Raw genomic sequence first — 26,226 nt, 5'->3', positions numbered from 1 at the left:
GATCCCAGCAGCCTATACATTATCTAGCATTTAGGAAAGGCTCGATCAATGTTTGATGAATGAATTAATGTGATCTCCGTGAAGGTTAAATCATATAACACAATACAAGCCAAACTGGCACCCCACCAAGGCTTGGTAAGAACAAATGCTTAGGTGGGGATCAGGCTGTAGCTGCCTCTCCTCTTCCGAGGAGAAGAGACTGGGCGATGACAAAGGTGAAGTGTACACTCATGGCGGCACAGACTGCACAGGCACAAGCAGTGAGTTATGCACCCACATGCAATGCTGTGTTTAATCTCCACCCCCAATTTCATAAATGCGGAGCCTGAGGCTGAGAAACGCTGCCCCAGGTCATTCCACAAAATGAAGGGCGGAATGGGCTTGATGTCAGGCAGCACCGACGGTGGTGCTCCTTACTGCAGCACTGGAAGCCAGACGGCCCGGGATCCAGTCTCAGCTCCCCTGCTGTCCCGCTGTGTATATAATCTCGGCCCATCACTTCACCTCTTTGGGCCTCTGTTTTCTTATCTTCATCACAAAATACTCTTTAGGCTCAAGTAGAATTGGGCTACGAAAGCATCTACACATCATAATGAGCTACGCAGCCGTGAAGGACCATGGTCACTGATCTCTGTGGCTCATCCATCTTCTTTCCTTCAGGCCGTTTTTTTGTTGCTGTTGTTGTTGTTTGTTTGTTTGTTTGAGTGTAGTGGTACAATCTTGGCTCACAGCAACCTCTGCCTCCCAGGTTCAACCTCAGCCTCCCAAGTACCTAGGATAACAGGCACACAGCACCATGCCTGGCTATTTTTTTTTTTTTTTTTTTTTTTGTATTTTTAGTAGAGATGGGATTTCACCATGTTGGCCAGGCTGGTCTCGAACTCCTGACCTCAAGTGATCCACCCGCCTTGGCCTCCCAAAGTGCTGGGATCACAGGCATGAGCAACAACGCCTGGCTGCTTCAGGCCATTTTCTTCCTTCCCCGGTTGTCTTGGTCTTACTTTCCCTCCCTAGGCCGGAATCCCTATTTCTGAGCATTTCTGTGACTTCACAAGGTTGGCTGCGTTGACACCCAAGGAGCTGTCCATTGTCCTTACCTTTGCCCATCTGAAAACCCAATGAACAGGCAGCACTTAGATGCTGAAATTCCCACTGCCTCCATGTCCTAGAAGGGACACTATGCCCCTTCCCCCACACCACAGATGCTTGAATATTCTGGTCTATCACCCCACCCTCTCTTAGCCTTTCCCCCTGAAGTCCATCACAAAAATGTTAAACTTCTACTCAGCAGGCAAACAACTGAGAGTCACCAAAGAGCTGTGGGCAGAGCAGGGGCACACATCACCCTGGTAGGGTGTGCGGTGTGGCCTGGAAGAAGGGCAGAGCGAGGGGCAAGGAGGCCAGGGAGCGGCGACTGCAAGCATCCTGCTGGGGAATGCGGGGCAGTCAGAGGGGTAGGGCCCTGCAGCGTCTGAGGCTCCTTGGGTTGCTCATATTTCACAGCCTGAGACGACTCCCTGTGTCTTCAGGGAGCCATCAATCCTGAGCCTTGGTCTTGCCCCCAGTTCATGCCAGCACCAGGCAGGAAGAGATAAGCCGCCCGGTTTCTCCCACAGGCGTCTGGCCAGGGCCGCTCAGTGATCGCTTTCCTCTCCATAAAGCACTGGGAAGACTTCCAGAGCACTTCCCCTCCCTCAGCCCCAGTCGCTCTGGGAGGACCCGCCTGGTATTTCCAAGCATTTGGAGAGGAGCCCCACCTACCTGGGGAAAGGGAGTCCTCCCCCACCTGCTGCAGGGCACGCACAGGGAGGCCAGGGAGCCTGCTGATTTTTCTTTTGCTTTGGCTCATTTTCCTCCTGGAGCAGCGGGCTCATCTCCTGCATTTTTAATAGCTGAGCATATTTAGCATTCAACATACACGTGTGGGTTGATAAGGCCCCAAGAGAAGGCAACAAGCCATCCAGGGGAGGAAATCCTCCTCCTACCTCCTCCCTGCCTCCTGCCCACCTCAGCCTACATCAGTGGGTCGGAGCTCCTCATCAATTCGCCGGGCCAGACCAGGGTAGCCAAAGTGACAGCAGCTGGGAGAGTCAGACTGGCTGACTCGGTCCCTGTGCCAGGGTCTGATCCTATGGCTGAGTGGGGACTCATAAGTAAAAGCTGAAATGCTCATCTTAGTTCAGAAAAGCCAAACAGCCATAATTCTTTATTGATTCTTACCTGGGGACCGAGTCATCTTACCCACCTCCCTTCACTTTATCAATTACACGGATGCCAACACTGTGGGATGGTGGCCAGGTATCCCACAAAGGTGGTCCCCACCAGTGGGACAGTGAACTAGTGGAAGGGGGCTCTGAGGGCCTGCGTGCAGGGCCGGGGGTGTGAAGCAGCCTAGGAGTCCCGTCAGGCAGTTCTGCAGGGGACAAACCTGGTAATGTCGCAATGCTCTCTCTGTTTTCCCCTTTCTTCTTCTTTTTGTTTTGAGACAGTCTCACTCCGTTGCCTAGGCTGGAGTGCAGTGGTGTGATCTCGGCTCACTGCAACCCCTGTCTCCTAGATTCAAGTGATTCTCCTGCCTCAGCCTCCCAAGCGCCTGGGATTACACTACACTCCGACCCGGCTAGTTTTTGTACTTTTAGCAGGGACAGGGTTTCAACATGCTGGCCAGGCTGGTCTTAAATGCTTGCTCTCAGGTGATCCACCCCCCGTAGCCTCCCAAAGTGCTCACAGGTGTGAGCCACCACACCCGGCCTTCCCCTTTCTTGTAATGCAGTTATTTTTTTAACCCACTCAGCCACATAAAGGAGAAAATAACACAACCACAGATCATTTAACCTTGTGCAGGAATGCCAGGAGGTCGGCCTGAACTCTAGAGTCGTGTTTTCATTGCTGTACATGTAAATTTCAGCTATCTGGAAACGGCACCCCTAACCTGCTGTTAAAGCTAATCAAGGGCCTCGGGCCAGCAGGGGCTGGAACTGCTTATGCTTTCTTGGCCGGTAGGGGCCGATACAGAGCTCACGTGGAGCGATGGAACAGAACTTGGGTGGGGGGTTCTCTGCACCGCCGGTCCTCCTGGTCTGTTTCCACCACAGATCCAGCAGCACCAGACCAAGGGGAGGAAGGGGCTGGAGTTCTGCAACTCCTGTTGGGAGTGTAACATTTAAAGAGATCAGAGAAGCCCAATTAACACACCTTTGAATTGAAAAAGCCAGAGGGTCCCACCCAGGGTCTGTGACCCATGTGTCTAGATCCGGCAGCCACTAACCGCTTCAGGCTACTGAGCATTTAAAATGTGGCTACTGTGGTGGCCAGGCGCTATGGCTCACACCTGTAATCCCAGCACTTTGGGAGGATAAAGTTCAAGGTGGATCCCTTGAACTCAGGAGTTCGAGACGGTGAAACTCTAACTCTATCAAAAATACAAAAATCAGCCGGGCACAGCAGCATGTGCCTGTAGTACCAGCTACTTGGGAAGCTGAGGTGGGAGGATCACTTGAGCACAGGGGGTTGAGGCTGTAGCAAGCTGAGATTCACACCACTGCACTCCAGCCCTAGCTTGGGTGACAGAGTGAGACCCTGTCTCTAAATAAATAAATAAATAAATAAAAATGTGGCTACTGTAGCTGAAGAGTGGGATTTTAAATTTCATTTTAGTTCATTAAAATTTAAGAACAGATACTTGATTCAGTTATTAGAAAACGATTAGAAAACGTTTTTTGTTTGTTTGTTTTGAGATGGAGTCTTGCTCTGTCGCCAGGCTGGAGTGCAGTGGCGTGATCTCGGCTCACTGCAACCTCTGCCTCCAGGTTTCAAGTGATTCTCCCGCCTCAGCCTCCTGAGTAGCTGGGACCACAGGCGTGAACCACCACGCCTGGCTAGTTTTTTGTATTTTAGTAGAGACGGGGTTTCACCATGTTGGCCAGGATAGTCTTGATCTCCTGACCTCGTGATCCACTGGTGTCGGCTTCCCGAAGCACTGGAATTACAGGTGTGAGCCACCATGCCTGGCCTAGAAAATGTTTAAGTATATATAGAACAATTTGGATATGTCAATCTATTTTTATAATCTATAGTTTTAATGAAATCTAAAAGTGGATCAAATATTTCTGATGAAAATTTAGTGTCCAAATTGAAATGTGCTGTTAAGTGTAATAAAATACATGCAGGATTTTGGAGACTTACGAAAAGAAAGTGTTGTAATCTATCTCATTGTTTATATGGTTGAAATGATAGTATTTTGAATATATTAGGTTAAAGAAAATAGTCATGTGTCACTTAATGACAGGGCTATGTTCTAAGAAATGCAATCAGAGAAAAAAAAAAAGAAAAGAAATGCAATGAGAGGTGATTTCGTCATGCTTCCATCACAGAGTGCGCTAACACAAACCACTGTACACTGGCCTGGGCGACAGAGCTCTACCTGGTCTCAAAAAAATAAAAAAAAGTGACTAGTTCCACTTTTCCAATGGATCACCCTCTTCTTGCTGGTCTGGGCAGGATCTGTCCTGTCAAGTGTAAAAGGTGCTTGAGCCTAAGCTGTATGGTACAGCCACTTGTTCCAAGGCACAACCCTGTATTGCATGTGACTGTACTGAATACTGCAGGCAACTGTAATACAAGGGTAAGCATTTGTGTGTCTAAACATATCTAATTATAAAAAAGCTAGCCAGGCACGGTGGCTCACACCTGTAATCCCAGCACTTTGGGAGGCCAAGGCAGGTGGATCACTCACCTGAGGTCAGCAGTTCGAGACCAGCCTGCCCAACATAGTGAACTCCCGTCCCGTCTCTACTAAAAATATGAAAATTAGTTGGGTGTGGTGCTGTGTGCCTGTAATTCTAGCTACTCAGGAGACTAATGCAGGAGAATTGCTTGAACTTGGGAGGTGGAGGCTGCAGTAAGCCGAGATTGTGCCACCGCACCCCAGCTGGGCGACAAAAGCCAAACTCCATCTCAAAACAAAATAAAAAAAGAAAAGCTACAATAAAAATATGGTATAATCATCTTATGGGACAACTGTTGACTAAAACGTTGTTATGCGGCTCACGACTTTTTTTTTTTGAGGTGAAGTCTCGCTCACTTTGTTGCCCAGGCTGGAGGGCAGTGCCAAGCTCTCTGCTCACGGCAATGTCTGCCTCCCAGGTTCAAACAAGTCTCTGGCCTCAGCCTCCTGAGGAGCTGGGATTTCAGGCATGCGCCACCACGCCTGGCTAATTTTTTTGTATTTTTAGTAGAGAGTGGGTTTCACCATGTTGGCCAGGCTGGTCTTGAACTCTTGACCTCAAGTGATGCATCCACCTCGGCCTCCCAAAGTGTTGGGATCAAAGGCATGAGCCATCATGCCCGGCTTATGACTGTATTATTAAAAATTGACTTCACCTGTTTCTTTTGTACTTTTTTTTTCAATGTGGCTGCTTGAAAACGTAAAATTAACATGTGTGACACACATTATATTTCTATCAGACAGTGCTAGTCTAAACAATTCTAGACAAAAGGTCAGCCGTCTCCAGGAACGGGAATCTCAGAATCCCATTCAATGGTCACATCCATTTCCTTCAATTCGACAAATATTGACCGCCAAGAGGACCATGCTTGTTGAGCTGGTGAGAGGTTATCCTACAGGAGGCCCTGCAGTAAGAACTGAGCAGGAGGAAGACAGGAAGTGGAGTCTATGGAAGACCAGAGAAAATGTCGCACGGGAGGTAAAAATTAAGTTCTCTGGGGATTAAAGGAAAGGCGATAGCGTATCAGGTTGTTGGCAAGGAGGAAGTGAATGAGGAAAGGGCACTAAGAGAAGGTAGCCAGTGACATGGGCGATGAGAATGGTAAGGATTTTGGCCAAGAGAGAAGGGGACTGAACGCTGTGGGAAGAACACGGGACTCAGCAGACCCAGCGTCCTCAGGCGCCTCTTCCCCGGTCCCAATCCTCCATGGCACCACCCTTGGCCTGTTCTTCTCACACCATAGAGCTCCCTGGCAGGCACCATCCGTACTCACGGCTTCCATGCCCACATCTACACCGATGACTCTCACATCTCTAGTCCCGGCCCATCCCTGTCTCTCGGCCCCTGGTTCCAAATAGTCCATGTCCACTCACATTTGTTTGTGGATATTTCTCGGATATTTCAAAATCCACTGACTACCCAGCCAAACTCATCCTCTCCTTCCTTCCCACAGCTCTGGCCCTCACTGTCCTTCCCTTGAGGAAGCGGCAGGACCACCACTCAGCTGTCCTAATCCCTACCCTTGTACTCCAGCCCTACATATGACCAGCCCCAAAGTCCTGTGGCGTTTTCTCTCCTTAATATTTCTCTCACCCAGCCACTCCGTACACACCACTGCTGTGTCTAGGCTGTCACCGCGCCTCGCCTGGTTGACACAACATCCTCACTGTTCTTGCTGCTTCTCACGTGACCCCTCGAGCCATCCTTTTATATGGCTGTCGAGGTGACCGGACTACAACAGAAAAGTGCTCCTTTAACACCTCTTTGCAATTTCCAGGGTGAAGTCCAAATTCCTGAACCTAACACACACAGCAGAACTTCATAATCTGGGCCTCACTCCCCTACCCAGTTTCACATCTGCCTCTCCCCACATGCAAATACTTTTGTACATTCTGTTCCCTTTGCCTGGGACACCCTTCCTACTTTTTTTTTTTTTTTTTTTGAGATGGAGTTTTGCTCTTGTTGCCCAGGCTAGAGTGCAATGGCATGATCTCGGCTCACTGCAACCTCCACCTTCTGGGTTCAAGTGATTCTCCTGCCTCAGCCTCCTGAATAGCTGGAATTATAGGCATACGCTACCATGCCCAGCTCATTTTGTATTTCTATTAGAGATAGGGTTTCTCCATGTTGGCCAGGCTGGTCTTGAACTCCCGACCTCAGGTGATCTGCCTACTTTGGCCTCCCAAAGTGCTGGGATTACAGGCGTGAGCCACTGTGCCTGGCCACCCTTCCTACTTTCTTAGAAAAAAAAAAAATTTTTTTTTTTGGTGGTAAAATGGACATAACATTAAAAATTTCCCATTTTAACCCCATTTTCTTTATCTACTTCCTTTCTACTCCTTTTCCTTCGAATTTAGCTGAAGTGACCTCTTTTGAAAAACCCTTCCTGAGTCCTCAGCCTGGGTCAGGTGCCCTTCTCCTTTGCTACCGATCTCATAGTCCTTATCACTTTGTCCTGTGTTAGCTTATGTTTTTACTAACAGACTCCCTAAGACAGTGTCTGTGTCTTACTTTGTACGCCTGGGGCTGCAGTGTACAGTTTTATAGGTTATGCACTGCAAAAGGATGCCTGGCTCAGGAAATGAGTGTGGGATGAAGGCCATGAGTCAACTGTGCACCTGGTCCAGGCTGCATCCAGACCTTTTTCTAACTTGCACAAGGGTGCCTGTGTGACAACAGTGGGCCCCGTGTGTCCCCCGTGCTTGTTATAGAGTTGGCACACATAGTATTACAATAGGTGCTCATTAAATGTTGAGTAAAGACAGATGGGGCCGGGCGCGGTGGCTCAAGCCTGTAATCCCAGCACTTTGGGAGGCTGAGGCGGGTGGATCACGAGGTCGAGAGATCGAGACCATCCTGGTCAACATGGTGAAACCCCGTCTCTACTAAAAATACAAAAAAGTAGCTGGGCATGGTGGCTCGTGCCTGTAATCCCAGCTACTCAGGAGGCTGAGGCAGGAGAATTGCCTGAGCCCAGGAGGCGGAGGTTGCGGTGAGCCGAGATCGCGCCATTGCACTCCAGCCTGGGTAACGAGAGCGAAACTCCGTCTCAAAAAAAAAAAAAAAAAAAAAAAAGACAGATGGATGTTCCAGGCAAAGGTATCAAGGGTAGAGATGGGCGGAAAGCTGGTGTAATAGGGTGGTATTGGATACTCAGTATTGACTTGGGGGGTTGCAGCTAGTTTGCAGAGGTCCCTTATGTTGGGCTGAGGGACTAACTCTTTAATTCAGGAGACACTGAGGAACTTTGTGAATTTTTGGTAGGACTGTGATACAGAATTTCAAAATATTCAGGCTTGAAAATGAGACTCAGAGAAGTGAAGTGACTTGTTCAAGGACACATAGAAAGAGGCAAGCCCAGACTTGAACTTGCTTTTCTTTCTTTCTTTTTTTTTTTTTTTTTGTGTTTGAGACAGAGTCTCGCCCTGTCGCCAGGCTGGAGTGCAGTGGTGCAATCTTGGCTCACTGCAACCTCCCCCTCCCTGTTTCAAGTGATTCTCCTGTCTCAGCCTCCCAAGTGGCCGGGACTACAGGTGTGCACCACCACGCCCAACTAATTTTTGTATTTTTACAGAGACAAGGTTTCAGCATGTTGGCAGGACAGTCTCCATCTCATGACCTCGTGATCTACCTGCCTCAGCCTCTCGAAGTGCCGGGATTACAGGTGTGAGCCACCGCACGCAGTGAACTGGCTTCTTGCTCCTAGTTCAGTACAGGTCTGGAGAGCTGCACTCTGGGATACCTCTCAGAACTGAGGCTGAGCCCTCTAAGGCTCAAAGCCAAATCTTTCCAGGCTTGGAGACTCTATCTTTTCCCTGACTCGTGTTCCTGGACATGGTAGGTAGATGGACGACAGCCAGGCAGACGGGAGTGGAGGATAGTGGGGAGACCACTGCAATCCATGGTTCGGCCTCATTCGTGGCACACCACTCGCTCTGTCCGCAGAATATTTACCAACTTGAAGGCATGGCACATTGCCCGTGCCATTTTCTTCTTCCCATACGTAAGTGCTCTAGTTTTGAAGGCTTTTTTCACTATGAGCTATCTCCCTCCTTACAACTCTCTTGGTTGCTCATCTCTGGACATGGGCTAGTTTCTTCAGATTCTTTTTTTTTTTTTTGAGGTGGAGTCTCACCCTGTTGCCCAGGCTAGAGTGCAGTGGTGCCATCTTGGCTCAATGCAACCACTGCCTCCCAGGTTCAAGCAATTCTCCTGCCTCAGCCTCCTGAGTAGCTGGGATTACATCACTATGCCCGGCTGATTCTCCTGCCTCAGCCTCCTGAGTAGGTTGGGCACACACCACCACGTCTGGCTAATTTTTTTGTATCTTTAGTAGAGACAGGGTTCACCATGTTGGCCAAGCTGGTCTTGAACTCCTGACCTTGTGATCCACCCACCTTGGCCTCCCAAAGTGCTGGTGTTGTGAGCCATTGAGCCAGGCCTGATTCTTTCAAAACCATTTTTTACCCCTAGCTGAAGGGGACTCGCCTGTGGCAGGTCTTAAGAAGTGTGTGTTGATTTGGACAGGATTGAGTGAAGACCATGATTTGAATCCAATGGTCTCCCTGAATGTTTGCCTTTTGGGCGAGTGCTTTTTGGTGCCATGGGGCTACATGAGATCCCTTATTTGCTCTTTTACAAGGAGAATTCATTTATGAACTTCCCCGAGCCCCTGGGTCTCCTCCTGGCTTATGTGCTCCTGGCCTGCCTTTTCTTATTTCATTTCTCTGTAGCTCATTTCTGGACCCTGAATAAATTATTTAATCTTTTTTTTTGAGACGGAGTTTTGCTCTTGTTACCCAGGCTGGAGTGCAATGGCGTGAGCTCGGCTCACCGCAACCTCCGCCTCCTGGGTTCAGGCAATTCTCCTGCCTCAGCCTCCTGAGTAGCTGGGATTACAGGCATGTGCCACCACGCCCAGCTAATTTTTTGTATTTTTAGTAGAGACGGGGTTTCACCATGTTGACCAGGATGGTCTCGATCTCTTGACCTTGTGATCCACCCTCCTTGGCCTCCCAAAGTGCTGGGATTACAGGCGTGAGCCACCGCGCCGGGCCTATTTAATCATTTTTATCTTTACTCTGAGTCTGAAGGGCCCTTTCTCTAATTTTTTAACAGATTTGACTTGTCAATCTTTATCCCAGGATGGAAGCTCTGTCCTTTGGCACACATGTGAATGTAATAATAATAATGACGATGTTATACTAAAATAATTATTGAACATATACTATGACCTAGATACTGTGCCTGCTGCTTTATAAAAATTAGCTCACTTAATCTTCACTACAATCCCATGGAATAGAGCTATTATTGGCCCTGCTTTACAGATGAGGAAATGGAAGCACAGCAAGATCAAAAAACTTGCCCAAGGTCACTCAGCTGAGATTTGTACCCAGGCAGTGACTCCAGAGCTGTGGTTACATCAGGACACCACGCAGCCCCAGTAAATAAACTCCCAGGCACATTTTCAGGTCACAGATAAGACAGATTACAGGGTAGGGACTGGTAGACTCCCACGGCCGGTGGGCGGGCAGCCACCACTCTCAGGCTGAGTCTTCCCTAACTAGCTGCAGCCTCCCGCAGGATGGACCCGTGATCCCAACAACCCGAGGAGAACAAAGCTTGCCCCTGAGGCCCAGCTGCATGGCAGGTAACTCCTCCACAGCCGTGCCTACACCTTTCCACTCCATCACAAGAGGCTTTATAATTGATCTGACATAATTAGCTCTTTACTAAGTCATCGTAATTTCTAGCATGCAGTGACAAACCCATTGATGGATGATTTTACTCCACAGCTTGCCTAGGTACAAACTTAAGTGCAATTAACTGTCATTAATGAATGGAACACTTTTTTTCTTTAAATACATAAATTAGATGGACTCCACATTTATCCCTTCTCTGCCTTCTCGAGGCTTGAAAGATAAGCAGAGAGGTGCTGTCAGGAGCCAGTTCCTTAAGTGCTCCAAGCTGGGTGCCGACAGCATTTGAAGATACTCATCTTTGTTAAGTTTAGTTTCCTGTCTGTCTGTGCCACAGGCAACCTTTTCTGACTTTTTGGAAAGGGTTGAGATAACAAAATGAATTAAAAGCCTCGGATTTTTTTTTTTTTTTTTTAATTAGAGTCTCGCTCTGTCACCCAGGCTGGAGTGCAGTGGCATGATCTCGGCTCACTGCAACCTCTGCCTCCTGGGTTGAAGCAACTCTCCCGCCTCAGCCTCCCAAATTACAGATGTGCACCACTACGCTTGGCTAATTTTGTATTTTTAGTAGAGATGGGGTTTTGCCATGTTGGTCAGGCTGGTCTTGAACTCCTGACCGTAAGTGATCTGCCCACCTCGGCCTCCCAAAGTGCTGGGATTACAGGTGTGAGCCACTGTGCCTGGCAAAAAGCCTCTGATTTTTCACCCACCTGTAAGCAGCTGCTGCCCACTCCACCAAAGGGGTGACCTTCTACTTGGCTTTTCTCTCTTTCTCCCGTGGTCAGCTCCCAATCACTTGCCTCTGTGGGTGGCTATTCCACTATTCCATGGGCCCTGGGACCCAGTGCTGGGGGTAGGGCCATGGCCTTGCTCCATGCAAGGCCAACTGTCAGTGCTTTTGATTTTACACCAAAGCTTCTCTTAACTGGGGTGGAAAATTGAGAGGTGACTGTGGAACTGAGAAATATTTCCCCGTTACCCTTTTCTTACATACAATTTGGCTTAACTCTCAAGAGAATAAAAAAGTCTCCTGTAAGGCACAGGGTATTCCTTTTTTTTTTTTTTTTTTTTTTTTTTTTGAGCTGGGGTTTCACTGTCGCCCAGGCTAGAGTGCAGTAGTACGATCTTGGCTCACTGCAACCTCTGCCTCCCAGGTTCAAGCAATTCTCTTGCCTCAGCCTCCTGAGTAGCTGGGATTACAGGTGTGTACCACTATGCCTGGCTAATTTTTGTATTTTTAGTAGAGGCTGGTTTTCACCATGTTGGCCAGGCTGGTCTCGAACTCCCAACCTCAGGTGATCCACCTGCCTCAGCCTCCCAAAGTGCTGGCATGACAGGCGTGAGCCACCATGCCCAGCCCATAAGGTACTTTAAAGGTCTCACATGTTCTCTAATATTTAAGTTTATCTCTCCATCATTTTGGGTTTCGGTCCCTTCATTCCTTAGTTCCCCAGATTCCTGCATGTGACACCCAGGAACAAAGCCAGAGGGTAAACACTTTCCCGTGGTGACAAGAACAGCATGGGGGACAGACAGTAGCTAGCTGCCAGCATCCGACACTCACCATGGTTTATCCCTTGATCCTTTTGCAGGAAAGACTGTGTGCTGTTTGCTGCTGGAGGTAAGTAGATTGTCTTTGGGCGTTTTGAATGGCTTTGAGGTGCTGCTGGCAGAGTGATGGCCGCTGAGACAGGCTTTTGTTTTCACCTGTACTAGTGATGTCCTGGGATTGGAGGCTGGAGACGCTGGAGAGGGAGAAGGTCTACACATTGAACCGTGTCTTCTCTCTACAGGGGCAGAAAGTAGAGAACTCAGCACAGCATCCGTAGCAGGTAAGGCTCTCACACACTCACATCCACTCACACACAACAGGCAAAGAGAAGCGCTTTTCTTGCAGCATCGGCATCCCTGAAGCCTAGGTTCTGATGATGATTTGTCTTGACATATGCTCCTATTCCGCCAGCTAGCAATAATTATGTTCTGGGTTTCTGTATCAAATGGCACGCTAAGCTAACATCAAGGTTCTCGTGGGAGGCATTTACCAGGCCATCCTTCTGCAAAACCACATCCACAGGAGTAGAAGACAGACACCAGGTGTCACCTGAACAGAGGGATAACCACGTATAGCCGAAGCGATTCTTAGACAGCTACACAGAGGCCACAGGTCCCTCAGGGCAGTGGACAGGGTGGGACTCTTAACAAATAGGAAACTTTCGAAACTGACACTCTGCAGGAGCACTAAAGTTAGAGGGGCCAGCAGGCTTGAATCGAAGGGCCTTTGAGAGCGAGGAAATGGCCCAGCAGCTGTTCCTTCCTGGGACTGAGAAGGCAGTGTTGACACACCCCTGCTAAAGCCTCCTTAGGGTCCACAGAGGTTCGGGGCCTCCTGCAGGAGGATGTCAACGCTTGAGACAGAATCTGCAACGTGGGGCATGGACTTGGGCCAGCGAGCACAACTTCCTGACGTTCTACAGAACACGCCAGAGCTCTGGCTCACGCCTGTAATCTCAGCACTTTGGGAGGCTGAGGTGGGTGGATCACCTGATGTTGGGAGGTTGAGACCAGCCTGACCAACATGGAGAAACCCCGTCTCTACTAAAAATACAAAAAATTAGCCAGGCATGGTGGTGCATGCCTGTAATCCCAGCTACTTGAGAGGCTGAGGCAGAATAATCGCTTCAACTCAGAAGGCGGAGGTTGCATGAGCTGAGATTGCGCTATTGCACTCCAGGCTGGGCAACACAAGTGAAACTCTGCCTCAAAACAAAACAAAACAAGACAAAAACAAACCAGTGCTCTGGGCAGAGATGCCTCACTTGTTCACGTTCTGTTAGCCTCTGAGCTTTTGACTGAATGGGCAGGATGAGGGCACTAACCAGGACAGCAGATGCATGAAGTAATGAAATGAAGTTCTAGTGTGCACCCACTATGGTGTTTCTTTTCTTTTCTTTTTTTTTTTTTTTTTTTTTTTTTTTTTTGAGACTAAGTCTCACACTGTCTCCCGGGCTGGAGTGCAGTGGCGTGATCTCAGCTCACTGCAACCTCTGCTTCCCAGGTTCAAGCGATTCTCCTGCCTCAGCCTCCCAGGTAGCTGAGATTACCGGCACCTGCCACCATGCCAGGCTAATCTTTTTTTGTATTTTTAGGAGAGACGGGGTTTCACTATGTTGGCCAGGCTGGTCTCGAACTCCTGACCTTGTGATTGGCCCGCCTCAGCCTCCCAAAGTCCTGGGATTGTAAGCGTGAGACACCACACCTGGCCTATGGTGGTTCTTAATTGTTTTAGGGTAACAGATCTGATAAGAATTTAAGATTCCAGCAAAAGGCTCTTTTACACCTGCCCAGAAACTTTGTACATGATTACAGGAAGGAATCCCAAGCCCTAAAAAAAGATAAAGCTTCCTGAAAGCCTAAGTCCTCTCTGGCTCTCTTATGCCCCACATATAATTAGCGCTTAATTAACCTGTGTTGAATAAATGAATGAAATTATAACAGATATGCTGGAGATCATAGATCTGAAAAGCTGGCTGAATTTGATCATGCCAAATGCGACAGGCAAAGATGGCAGATCACTCCAGCCCAAAGCTGAGCCGAGCCTTCTCTCGTTAGCACACCTGCCCTGGTTGCTTTTGCAGGTACCCTCAGCTGGGGGATGCCAGCCTCCCATCCATGGCCTGCTTGGACAGGAGTCTGGGGTTCCTCTGTGCTCCTTGTACCAATGGGTTGCCAGGCTGTCCTCAAAGCAGCCTGCATGGAGTTTTCTGACGCAATAGGAATTAGGAGGAAGCAGATTTTTGAGGCTCATCTGATTGTTGGTTTTTTTTTTTTTCGCTTGACCAGGGTTCATATGCTCCTACACAGAATAAATTTACGGGGTACTTTTTTTCATTGAATCAGAGTAGACCTTTGCATACATGATTAGTTCTCAGAAGCCATCCTATTGAAGCTTTTGAGAACAAAGAGCTAGTTCTGGGGCCTCTGTTTTGAGGGCTGGGAGCCAGCAGACCTGGGCTCCCATGCCAACCACACATACACAGTATTAGGCTCTTGGCCTTCAATTCACCACTTAAACTTCCTTGGTTCCTGTGTCTTTATCTGCAGATGAAGTGGGTCCCTAGATGGCTTCAAGGCCTCCTTCTACTCAATTACCATAAATACAATGGATGCTTATATCTGCTCCTTCCCTTCTCATCCCTCATGATTCCTGGATGTCATAGCGATAATAACAGCCCAAGTATTGAACAATTTTACTCAGGCAAGATCTTCCTTGGAGGAATTCACCCTTTGTAAAATCGTACTGGCCTTTACAACCCCTGTGAGACAGGCAGGAAGCAGCCAGGCGTCTCCACCCTCCTCACGGCTGACTGGCCAAAGGAGACCCAGAGTGGTGAGATGATTGCCAAGGTCAGGGCTACTCAAGGATCAGGGCGCCTCTGCTCTGGGTACATGGGCCTAGCTGCCTCTCAGGAAGGCAGGAAACTAGGTGAATGAGACTCTAAGCCAGGAAATTAGAAAATGCAGAACTTAGAATCACGAAAGGTCAGAACCGGATTTTAAAAGTCAACTAGTGTGATCTTTCTGATGGATGAGGTTATCAGCTGCCAGCCTTCAGGTTAAAGCCAGTTAGTGGCAATCCTGGGACTAGAACCAAATCTCCTAACTTCAAGTCTGTGGACGTTCTGCATCTCAGAAATGTCTTGTTTAGCAATTTATTTTTTGGCAGAGGCTTCCAATATGAAAATAAGATTTTGATTTTTACCATTACTGCTTTAGATTTTTCTGCAGTCTTCATTCATTCCCTTGCTATCACTTACTCAAAGCTGGTGGTGGGCGGGTACAGAAATATTTCTCGGTTTAGGTGGGGAGATAAATCTGAATAATGAAGATACATTTTATTTTGCTAAACTAAGGGTTAAAAACTATGCAAGTAAACAAAGACAAATCACAAGGAAGCGTGCCATGAAGACCAAAATAAATGGGCCAGACCAGTGATTCTGCAATCACCTTCTAAAAGAATTCTGGTTAGTGGTCCTGGCATTCTGCTGCTAAATTTACAGAAAAAACTTTTTTTTTTGAGACAAAGAGTCTCGCTCTGTCGCCCAGGCTATAATGCTGTGGCATGATCATGGCTTACTGCAACCTTCGGCTTCCAGGTTCAAGCAATCCTTCTATGTCAGCCTTCTGAGTAGCTGGGACTACAGGTGTGTGCCACCATACACAGCTAATAAATATTATTATTTTTTGAGACAGAGTCTTGCTCCTGTGGCCCAGGCTGGAGTGCAGTGGCATGATCTCATCTCACTGCAACCTCCACCATGCAGGCTCAAGTGATTCTCCTAGGCATGGGAGAACCAAGGCTCAAGATTCTCAAGATCTCAGCCTCCCAAGTAGATGGGATTATAGGCATGCACCATCATGTCCGGCTAATTTTTGTTATTTTTAGTAGAGATGAGGTTTCATCACGGTGGCCAGGCTAGTCTTGAACTCCTGGCCTCAAGTGATTTGCCTGTCTCGGCCTCCCAAAGCGCTGGGGTTACAGGCGTGAGCCACTGTGCCTGGTCCCAGTTAATTTGTTTTTTTTTTTTTTTTGAGATGGAGTTTCACTTTGGTTACCCAGCCTGGAGTGCAATGGCGCGATCTCGGCTCACTGCAACCTCCGCCTTCTGGGTTCAGGCAATTCTCCTGCCTCTGCCTCCTGAGTAGCTGGGATTACAGGCACGCGCCACCACGCCCAGCTAATGTTTTGTATTTTTAGTAGAGGCGGGGTTTCACCATGTTGACCAGGATGGTCTCGATCTCTTGACCTAGTGATCCACCCGCCTCGGCCTCCCAAAGTGCTGGGATTATAGGCTTGAGCCACCGCGCCCGGCCCCAGTTAATTATTAATTAAAACTTTTTTTGGGTAAGGCCAGGCGTGGTGGCTTGTGCCTATAATCCCGGCACTTTGGGTGGCCAAGGGTGGGAGGATCTTTTGAGCCTGGCAGGTAGAGGCTACAGAAGTTGTGATTGTGCTAGAGCACTCCAGCCTGGGCAACAGAGCAAGACCCTATCTCAATTTTTTTTTTTTTTTTTTTTTTTGTAGATACAAAGTCTCTCTATGTTCCCCAGGTAGGTTTTGAACTCCTGGACTCAAGAAATCCTCCTGTCTTGGCCTCCCAATGTGCTGGGATTCCAGGTGAACCATCATACTTGGCCCACAAAACAACTATATCAGTGGATAAGCTTTTTTTCTTAGTTTGATATTTTATTTTTTGAGACAGTCTCACTCTGTTGCCCAGGCTACAGTACAGTGGTGTGATCTCGGCTCACGGCAACCTCTGTCTCCCAGGTTCAAGCGATTCTCCTTCGTCAGCCTCTAGAGTAGCTGGAATTACAGGTGCTTGCCACCATGGCCGGTTAATTTTTGTATTTTTAGTAGAGACAGGGTTTCACCATGTTGGCCAGGCTGGTTTCAAACTCCTGATCTCAAGTGATCCACCCTCCTCAGCCTCCCCAGGTGCTAGGATTACAGGCGTGAGCCACCAGGCCTGGTTTCATATTTTAGGTTCAGAAACTTGTCTTAAATTGCCAATTGAAATAACAAGTTGGAATGAGGAAATATTAACTAAAACCTGAAGACAACCCTTTACCCTTAATATAAGTTTTTAAAATAGTTGTTTGATGTGTGATTCTGTATTGCATTAAATAGGTGAAAGCCTTATTTTCTATTTGTGAAGCTGAATTAAATCAGAAGGGCTCTCACAACCCTTACACTATAGGAACAGGCTTGCCTCCTACTGGTGCAGGTGAGAAAGGTTATATAAGAATTTAGAGTGGAGGGATCAATAGTGTCAGTGGTCTGGACTTCACTCTGGAGGTGAGCTATAGCTAAGCTTTTGAAAATGGGTACAGCTGATGTCCCAGGTAGGGCAGAGTGAGCGGATTCTACAAAAAGACCTATTTAATCTGGGTTTCTCTAGTGTATGAAGACCTGCCTGTAGCGGACTTACCCAGTTTTGTGTTGGTGAGGAGGTGGGTTAGGTTGGTGACAGGAGAAGGCAGGGTCTTAGCTCTTGCAAAAAGATGTAGCTGTGCAGGTGAGATTTCTCTGAGTAAAGCTCTCCTACTGTACATTACCATCATTCAGATATAAGCCTTCACCCACCTGAGGCTTAATCAAGTCTTTCTATGTTTTATTAAGGGCCTGCCTAAGGTAGATCCCTATAATTACTCTAATTCCATTTGTCTCGCCCAAAAAGAGTTTGTAGTACCGTTACATCCCTCACTCTTTGTTAAAATGTTTCATATTTAAACAATTGCAGAGAAAAAGAGCCATTTCCTGTAAATTTTCTTAGTCTTTGCTAATACATGTAACTATTATTAACAAAACTGTAATCAATGGACATTTTGGATTATTCTTTGTCAACTAAGATTCTACACATACGCATCAAATTCCCATATACTTGCCATTCTAAAAGGCTGGGTTCAATCATTCACATTCAATCATTAACATGACGCAGATTATTTAGCTACTCTCTTACTATCTACCTACTATTTGTCTTTAAAAAAAACTGATTTATTTAAAAAGTGATTCAGAATTATGTCCTTGAGGTATAATTCCCAAACTGAAAGGTTGCAAGTTTATAGCTCTTGCTACACATTTCTTTCCAGACCAAGTGACAGAAAGACCAAACCAATCTATTGTGCTAATATTGGATATAAGCACCACTCACCTACTGAAAACAGAAAATCACTATCAGAAAACCTGTGCAGAATTAAGCATACAATACATCAATAACAACCTCAGTGAATGATCTTGGACCAGCAACCTCTGCTCTCACCATTTCTGTCCTTTGACCAATAGTTATAATAGTTTAAGATTTTTCAGGTGGGTACAGTGGTTCACACCTGTAATCCCAGCACTTTGGGAGACGGAGGCGGGTGGATTGCTTAATCTCACGAGTTCAAAACTAGCTGGGTAACATGGTAAAACCCTGTCTCTACAAAAAAGAAAAGAAAAAAAAAAATCAGCAGGTGTGCGCCTGTAGGCCCAGCTACTTAGGAGGTGGGAGGATCGCTTGAGCCAGGGAGGTCAAGGCTGCAGTGATCTGAGATTGTTTCACTGCACTCCAGCCTGAGTGACAGAGTGAGATGCTGTCTAAAAAAAAAAAAAAAAAAAAAAATTTACTCTTGTAATCCCAGCACTTTGGGAGGCTGAGGTGGGCAGATCACATGAGGTCAGGAGTTTGCGACTAGCCTGACTAACATGGAGAAACCCCGTCTCTACTAAAAATACAAAAAATTAGCCAGGTATGGTGGCACATGCCTGTAATCTCAGCTGCTTGGGGAGGCTGAGGCAGAAGAATCACTTTAACCCAGGAGGCAGAGGTTGTGGTGCGCTGAGATCGTGCCATTGCATTCTAGCATGGACAACAGAAGTGAAACTCTGTTCCAAAAAAAAAAAAAATTTTTTTTTTCCTATTTGCCAGGTACTCTTCTAAACACTTGATTTACCTTTCAGCATTTCATTCTTACAATACTGTAAGAGAAGCACTACTGGCCTCTTTTTTCTACAGTTAAGTTTTATGGACAAAACTCTAATCAACGGATATTTTGGACTATTCCTTGTCAACTATCATTATTCTACATATACGTATCAAATTCCCACATACTTGCCATTTTAAACCGTTAGGTAGTATTCAATCATTAACATGCTGTAGATTATTTAGCTACCCTCTCACTCTCTACCTACTATTTGTCTTTTAAAAAACTGATTTATTTAAAAAGTGATTTAGAAGTATTTCCTTGAGGTATAATTCCTGAGGTTTGGTTCAGAGATACAATGAGTTCTTAACGTTGCAGAGCTAGAAAACGTCAGATCTGGGATGTTTTCAGAGCCCCTGTCTTAACTCTGGGCTCTACCACCTTGGAATCTTGGAAGATAATGCTAGGGCTAGGAGGAGCCAGAAAGAGCCAGGGGAGCTCTCCCTTCCCACTGGCTATGGGTTTTTCAGCAGGGCAGCTGATTCCCCTAGGGAGAGGAAGAAACACCTTGTAAGCATTAGGCAGCTGGCAGGTGCCAGTCAGCAGCTCCATGCCACTGCCTGAGACCTCAAATCACAAGGAGTTTGGGGGCCCCGGAACCAAAGAAAGAAAAAGCCAAATCCTTTCACTTTTAGGCATTTCCACCACAGGGAGTCCAGGCCAAAGTCTCAGCAGTTGCTTGTTGCAAGACCACCTGCTTTCCCGAAGCCTCCTTAACCATCCAGGTGCAACTCCAGGGACAGTCCTGGAGATCAGCTGAGCAGGGAGCTTGCCGACACCACCTCTCAGCATCCCCAAAATCTGACAGGTGCGGAGAGCCCTGGGGTCTCCAGTTTGCTCGCCTCACCTTCTGAAGATAAACTCTATCAGGTTCTCAGGCAATTTCATTTCAGTAAAAATTCAGAGCCTTCCCTTTCCCATACATACGCTTATTCATGGAAATATTTTTATACTAGCATCATCAATGTCCTGCATGGAAAACCTCAGCACAGATGCCTCGTGAATGGCTGAGCCGGCCGCAAATATTCAAGGTGGCTCCCTGCATCATTTTTGGAAAGAACTCGTTGGGAATTTTCCAATAGGGCCTTTAAGAGACCAACCCCCTCCCAATAGACTTTGAGCACCACAGTCGCTTGTGGCCTGCCATGGTTGTGTAAGCACACTTGGGCTTAGGCCAGCACCCGGCTTACTCACTTAACAGCATGGAGTCTCCTTCAGGCCCCACTTCTGAGGGCAGGTGCTTGGCAAGTCATTAGCCAGCCTCTATCTTATCAGTGGGTTCGATCAGCTTTTGTAGCTGCAGTCAGGATGCTGCCTATAAACACCTTGATTTCCAAGGGACCTTCTTCTAAAAGTAAACTGGAGTTGGAGAGAGAGGCAGGGCTGGCACCTTTGCATTGGGAGCCATGCCAGGAGCCAGGGCAGCCGTACTCACAGCCGCTCTGGGAGGCAACGATTCCCCCCAGTTTACAGCTGTGGAAATGGAGACAGACTGCATTTGACAAACTTGCCCAAAGTCATAAGACTATTAGGTGGAAGAGCTGGGGCTAGAACCTGGGCCTGTGGTCTCCTGTGTCACCATCATAATGAGATACTACACTTACTGCCATGGTGGTTAGAGGGGGATATTGAATCAGCCTTGCTCAGCAGAGGAGGAAATGAAGACACAGGAAAGTCAGGTGACAGGGCAGGCCACGAGTGCAGGCAGAGCTGTGCCAAGCAGTCCCCGTGCCAGGAGTGCTTGTGAGCTTGTCTGGAGTGCCCATTCCCTTCTCACATTGCAGTACCTTTTAAAAATGGCAGGGCTGAGGAGCGAGGAGGCGTTCCTTAAACACAGGTGCCTGTCATCAACTGCCTTACACTAGGTGTTCTTTACCCCTCTTCACCTCCTACCCACTGTGGGCAACATGAACTATCTGGGGCACTAAGTTCTTTGACAAATATGAATGTGGGCCTGTGATCTACACTGCTCACGCCAGCTCAGCTCCCAAATCCCCTAAGCTCTGGGCTTGTTTCTTGGTCATCTGGTCGCCCCATGCACATTCATTTAGTTAGGAGGAAAGCAGCCTGGTGTGGCGGCTCATGCCTGTAATCCCAGCATTTTGGGAGGCTGAGGCAGGTGGATCCCGAGGTCAGGAGTTCGAGACCAGCTTGACCAACATGGTGAAACCCCATCGCTACTAAATATACAAAACTTAGCCAGGCGTGGTGGCACATGCCTATAATACCAGCTACTCAGGAGACTAAGGCAGGAGAATCACTTGAACCCGGGAGGGGGAGTTTGCAGTGAACTGAGATTCGTTCCACTGCACTCCAACCTGGGCAAGAGAGAAGCTCTGTCTCACAAAAAAAAAAAAAAAAAAAAAAAAAAAAAAAAAAAAAGGGAGGGAAAGCAGCCCTTCTTGAGTACCTACTATGTATAAGGCAACGTGCAAACTGTTTTTCACTCACCAGCTCATGTAATCTACCCAAAAACCCTACCACGTGGTATGATACTGTTAGTTGCCCTGTTATAAATGGGGAAATTATTATTTTTTTCTTCTTAGATATCAGATGGGGAAATTAAAGCTTAGCAAGATTGTGAAACAAGACCAAGGTCATGTAGACTTCAGTAGCTGGGAGGAAAGCCCAGGCTTGCCCGGCCCCAGAGCCAATGCCCTTTCTACCATGCCCCCGTGCCTGGAACGTTCCCTTCCGTCCACACTTCAGAAACGCCACCTTGGATGATTCTTACAAGAGCACTTCCCACTTCCAGAGCTCCTGCGAAGTAGGATCCTTTTTAACTTTTCCCCTGTGAAGCATTCCCCCTTCCTCCTCCTCTTCTATTTGTCATGGATACTAAGGTGCAAATTTCTGGCATCACCACTATTGGGCAGGATCTGGGGAGTCCCAGGGGCTTTCCAGGGCCCTGAATACTTCCATCAGCCCCCAAGGATGCCCCCACCGGACACCTAGCATAGCTAAAAGGAAAAACCACAGAAATAGAACCTGTGGGGAAACAAACAGATGTACACCTTGCCAGCGGTACTTACAAGGGATTACATTTTTCTGGAGAGCAACCTGGTGATAATAACAGGAACTAAAAAGCATCCATAGCCTTTGATCTGGTAATCTGGTAATGTTAGTTCAGAAAATAGACCTCCAGGAAATATCCCAAAGGAAAAAAAAAATCAAAGATATTCTCAGGACTGTTTACTATAGTAAAAAATTACTACAAACAACCTGAATAATCCATAATAAAGCGATTGGTAGGAGACAGGTAGGAGAGTTATCTCAACCTAAGAAAATGTATGCAAAATAGTACACTCACATCCACAAGGAAATTAACAAGATGTCACAAATAGTATGTAGATACTCATCACTACTTAAAGGAAAATACTTGAGGCTGGGCACAGTGGCTCATTCCTGTAATCCCAACACTTTGGGAGGCCGAGGTAGGTGGATCACTTGAGGTCAGGAGTTTGGGACCAGCCTGGCCAACATGGTGAAACCTCGTCTCTACTATAACTACCAAAAAAAAAAAAAAAAAAAAAAAATTAGCCAGGCATGGTGGTGCATGCTTGTAATCCTAGCTACTCGGGAGACTGAGGTGGATGGAGGTTGCAGTGAGCCGAGATCGCACCACTGCACTCTAGCCTGGTGATAGAACCAGACTCCATCTCAAAAACAAACAAGCAAACAAACAACAAAAAAAGGAAACAAAGAAAAGCATTTGATAAATACATGAGGATGAGGAAAAAGGAAATGATAGGAGATGCATTGCTTAATAGGCTGTCTTTGTTAAAGCTGTTTAAGTCCATCAGCAACAACAACAAAACACCAACATATCCTGAAACAGAAAGGGCAGAGGAAAGTAGGTGCAAATACCAAGGCAGGAAGGAGACAAAACTATGGGTTAAAATGAAACCTCCTTCATTCATTCACTCTTTTTTTTTTTTTTTTTTTTTGGCTTAGCGTTTCCTTGGCACCTGCCACGTGTCAGACACCGGGCTATGAGCCCTGGGTTATTACAGTGGTGATAGGATAGGTGCTGTCACTGCTAGACCTTTGTCATCAGAGGGCTTCCTGTGCTCAGGGGACAGCACTCTCCATCCAGATCCTGGCTTGCTGCCACAGTTTTCACTCTGAGTAGAGGAGAGCGGGCATGGCCATCAGAAGGCAGGCTGCTGCCCGAAGGACCTGAGTCTGCCAGACTCCACCTGGAGCCAGAGCCATGATCCTCTTCGTAATGTTAGGCCTATTATGGCTCTGTCTGCTCCCCACTATCTGGGCCCAGTGGTAGAGGGGTTGACAAGGACTTCGTATGCATGGCACTGAACTTCTCCATCAGAGTAGCCCCCACCAAAACCACAAACACACCGCACAACTCACATGTGTTTAAACACAGGAGTCATCACAGCTTTGGTGAAAACTGAGGGCTTCCAGCTTGCAGATAAGCTGTTGAATGCTACCTTACGATGACACATCATCACGGCAAGAGCACCGATGGGACAGTTATGGCAGACAGCTAGACCTGGCACAGGGGGAGACACAGGCCCCAGGATCTTGGGGAGAAGATCCGTGAGCTGGGATTCCCAATGTTTAAAATATCGGATAAAACGACCAGGCGCGGCGACTCACGCCTGTAATCCCAACACTTTGGGAGGCCGAGGGGTGTGGATCAATTGAGGTCAGGCATTTGAGACCAGCCTGGCTAACACGGGAAAACCCCGTCTCTATTAAAAATACAAAAATTAGCTAGGCGTGGTGGTGGCACGTGCCTGTAATCCCAGCTACTCTGGAAGCTGAGGCAGGAGAATCACTTGAACCTGGGAGGCGGAGGTAGCAATGAACTGAGATTGCACCACCGCACTCCAGCTCCGTCTCAAAAAAAAAAAAAAAAGGAAAAGAAAGAAACCCACAAAACAAAAACAAACCTGCACATATACCCCTTGAATCTAAAATAAAAGCTGAAATTTAAAAGTAAATAAATAAAAATACCTGGACAGCTGAACCGAATCTTCCCCACGCTGTCTTGAGGCAGCATCAGTGGCCTTTGCCCTGGGGCCTTGAGCTAAGGCCTCAGGGCTTGCCAGGCCCCATGGAGGGAGGATTCAGGATGCAGGAGACAGAGAAAGTGCCCCAGCTGCACTTACACATCAGAGAACACCCAGTGCAGCAGGGACTTCTTCACTCTTGGGACACCAGGGCCAGGGCCCCCAAATCTGTGACTTTTTAAAAGGTCCTGAGGTGATTTTCATGCTCCATGAGCTTTGGGAATCACTGGAAATGCAGAGCAAACACTGCTGTCTTTGGAATCAGAAAGATCTGGGCTCAAATCCCAGCTCTGTCACTCATTAGCTCTGTGACTTGCGGAAATAACTTAACCCCTTGAGCCCCAGTCTCCTTACCTGTAAAATGGGAACAATAGGCCGGGTGTGGTGGCTCACACCTGTAATCCCAGCACTTTGGGAGGCTGAGGAAGGCGGATCATGAGGTCAAGAGACCGAGACCAGCCTGGCCAACATGGCAAAATCCCCGCCTCTACTAAAAGCACAAAAATTAGCTGGACGTAGTAGCACGTGCCTGTAATCCCAGCTACTCAGGAGGCTGAGGTAGAATTGCTTGAACCTGGGAGGCAGAGGCTGCAGTGGGTTGAGATTGAGCCACTGCACTCCAGCCTGGGGGGCAGAGTGAGACTCCATCTCAGAAAACAAAAACAAAAACAAAAAACGAGGGCAGTAATACCCACATCATGGAGTTACAACAGGACAGGTGCCCGTCAATCACACTGCGTCCCTCATCTTGGTGCCCATCTCATGCTGTAATGACTGGTTTACTGGTCTAAGGGTCCTGCGCCTGGACACACCAGGAGGGCAGGTGTCTTGTTTACTGTTTTAGCACTGGCATTTAGCACAGGGTCTTGCCCTCAAGAGCACTCACTCTGTTCATGGTGGAATAAATGGGTGTGGGGAGGATTGAGAACACATAAAATGTGGCTACCACACAGTGCCAACCCATGGCAGGCGCTTAACATGAGTTCCCCGATATATGAAAATGTCCATTAGAGCAACATGCACAGGTAGTAGCTTTGCTCAGGAGGAAATTCTCAGTCTTCTCCCTGCCCCTGAATGAAATCATTCCACTTACAGACGCCTACGGGCACACACTGTTTAAGGACCGCTGGTAGGAGGGGCCACCGGTACTTTATTTCCATCTGTACCAGCATCTCCTTTCCACAGCACAGGGCCATGGTCTCTTACAAGAGAAGGTGACAAGACTCCACTGACGGCTAAGCTTACGGCGTCGCTCAGAGTCACTCACCCCACCCACCGTCATGGTCCCACAGCAGCCACTAATAACGGAACCATTTCTGTTCTCCTTGGAGTGGCAGTTGGCAGTGGCAAACAGGAAGCTGTCTTGAAGCAGGGTGTGGCTGTGCCCTGTCAACATATGGGTACGGAGACACACACTTTTTTTTTTTTCCTTTCTCACCCCCTTATCTCTTCCTTCTTTAGAAGCAAAAGGTCTGAGTTACTTTGGTGAAAACAAAACTTTTTACATGATTTAAGATCAACCATCCCTACCATACAAACACACACCCAGGACAGAAAGCAACCTAAAACAGAGCGAGGGTCTGTTTTCCTGCCACCAGTCACTCACTGGTGGCATCTAGTTAGGAGCTGACTGTGAGTGTGAGTGGGTGTGCATTTGACCCTTAATTTCTCAAGGCACGCAGGAAACAGAGCCCTAGCTCAAAACCAGCCAGACACGCCACCCAGCATCCTAGTGAGCCGGTCGGTCCACCTGTGGGCCAGACGCCCGTGTTGATTCAGGGCCTGCAGCGGGCACGCACTGAACAAGGACCATGCGTGGCCAGGAAAGAAGGAAAAAACCAGGGTGCTCGTTTCAAGCAATTTATGCAGTTTGAATAGAAAGGACCCCAAACACGTCTTAACACAAATTGCATAGAACAACAACAAAGAAACGCAACGGCTGAGTAGATAAATACATGGACATAAACGCGGGGAAGTGGGGTTGACACGCGGGCAAGGTTCACCGCAGCTGGCTTCCCGGTGCTCTGAAAGGTGTGCTGGAAAATTTTCCACTCCACTCCTTTTCAGGCCCGAGGCTGGTGCATCCAGAAGGGCTGTCCAAAATAGACTGGTCCCCAACCCAGCCTCCTACTCCTGACCTCTTTCTGAGGCAGCCACTCTCCCCGCTCCCCGCCTCAGCCCTGTCTCGGCTCCAGCTCCAGCCCACAGAGCGAGAGCACTGTCTATGCTAACACTCATCTT

The 26,226-nt window shown here is 47.7% G+C and overlaps 1 protein-coding gene across 12 annotated transcripts in view; it reads right to left on the bottom strand.

Moving 5' to 3' along the window:
- Positions 1-26,226, bottom strand: part of ATXN7L1 (ataxin 7 like 1) — a 274,608-nt gene that overhangs the window by 53,523 nt on the left and 194,859 nt on the right. For all 12 annotated transcript variants that reach the window (XM_010344377.3, XM_010344400.3, XM_010344406.3 and 9 more), the window contains one exon: positions 11,991-12,213. In XM_010344377.3, the coding sequence (XP_010342679.1) occupies positions 11,991-12,213 (223 nt within the window). The remainder of the gene's footprint in view (positions 1-11,990; positions 12,214-26,226) is intronic.

The sequence above is a fragment of the Saimiri boliviensis genome, chromosome 10, assembly GCF_048565385.1.
Source record: "Saimiri boliviensis isolate mSaiBol1 chromosome 10, mSaiBol1.pri, whole genome shotgun sequence".
NCBI classification, from domain to species: Eukaryota; Metazoa; Chordata; class Mammalia; order Primates; family Cebidae; genus Saimiri; species Saimiri boliviensis.
Note: the sequence above shows the minus strand (reverse complement) of the source record. Positions and strands in the feature narration are given on the sequence as shown.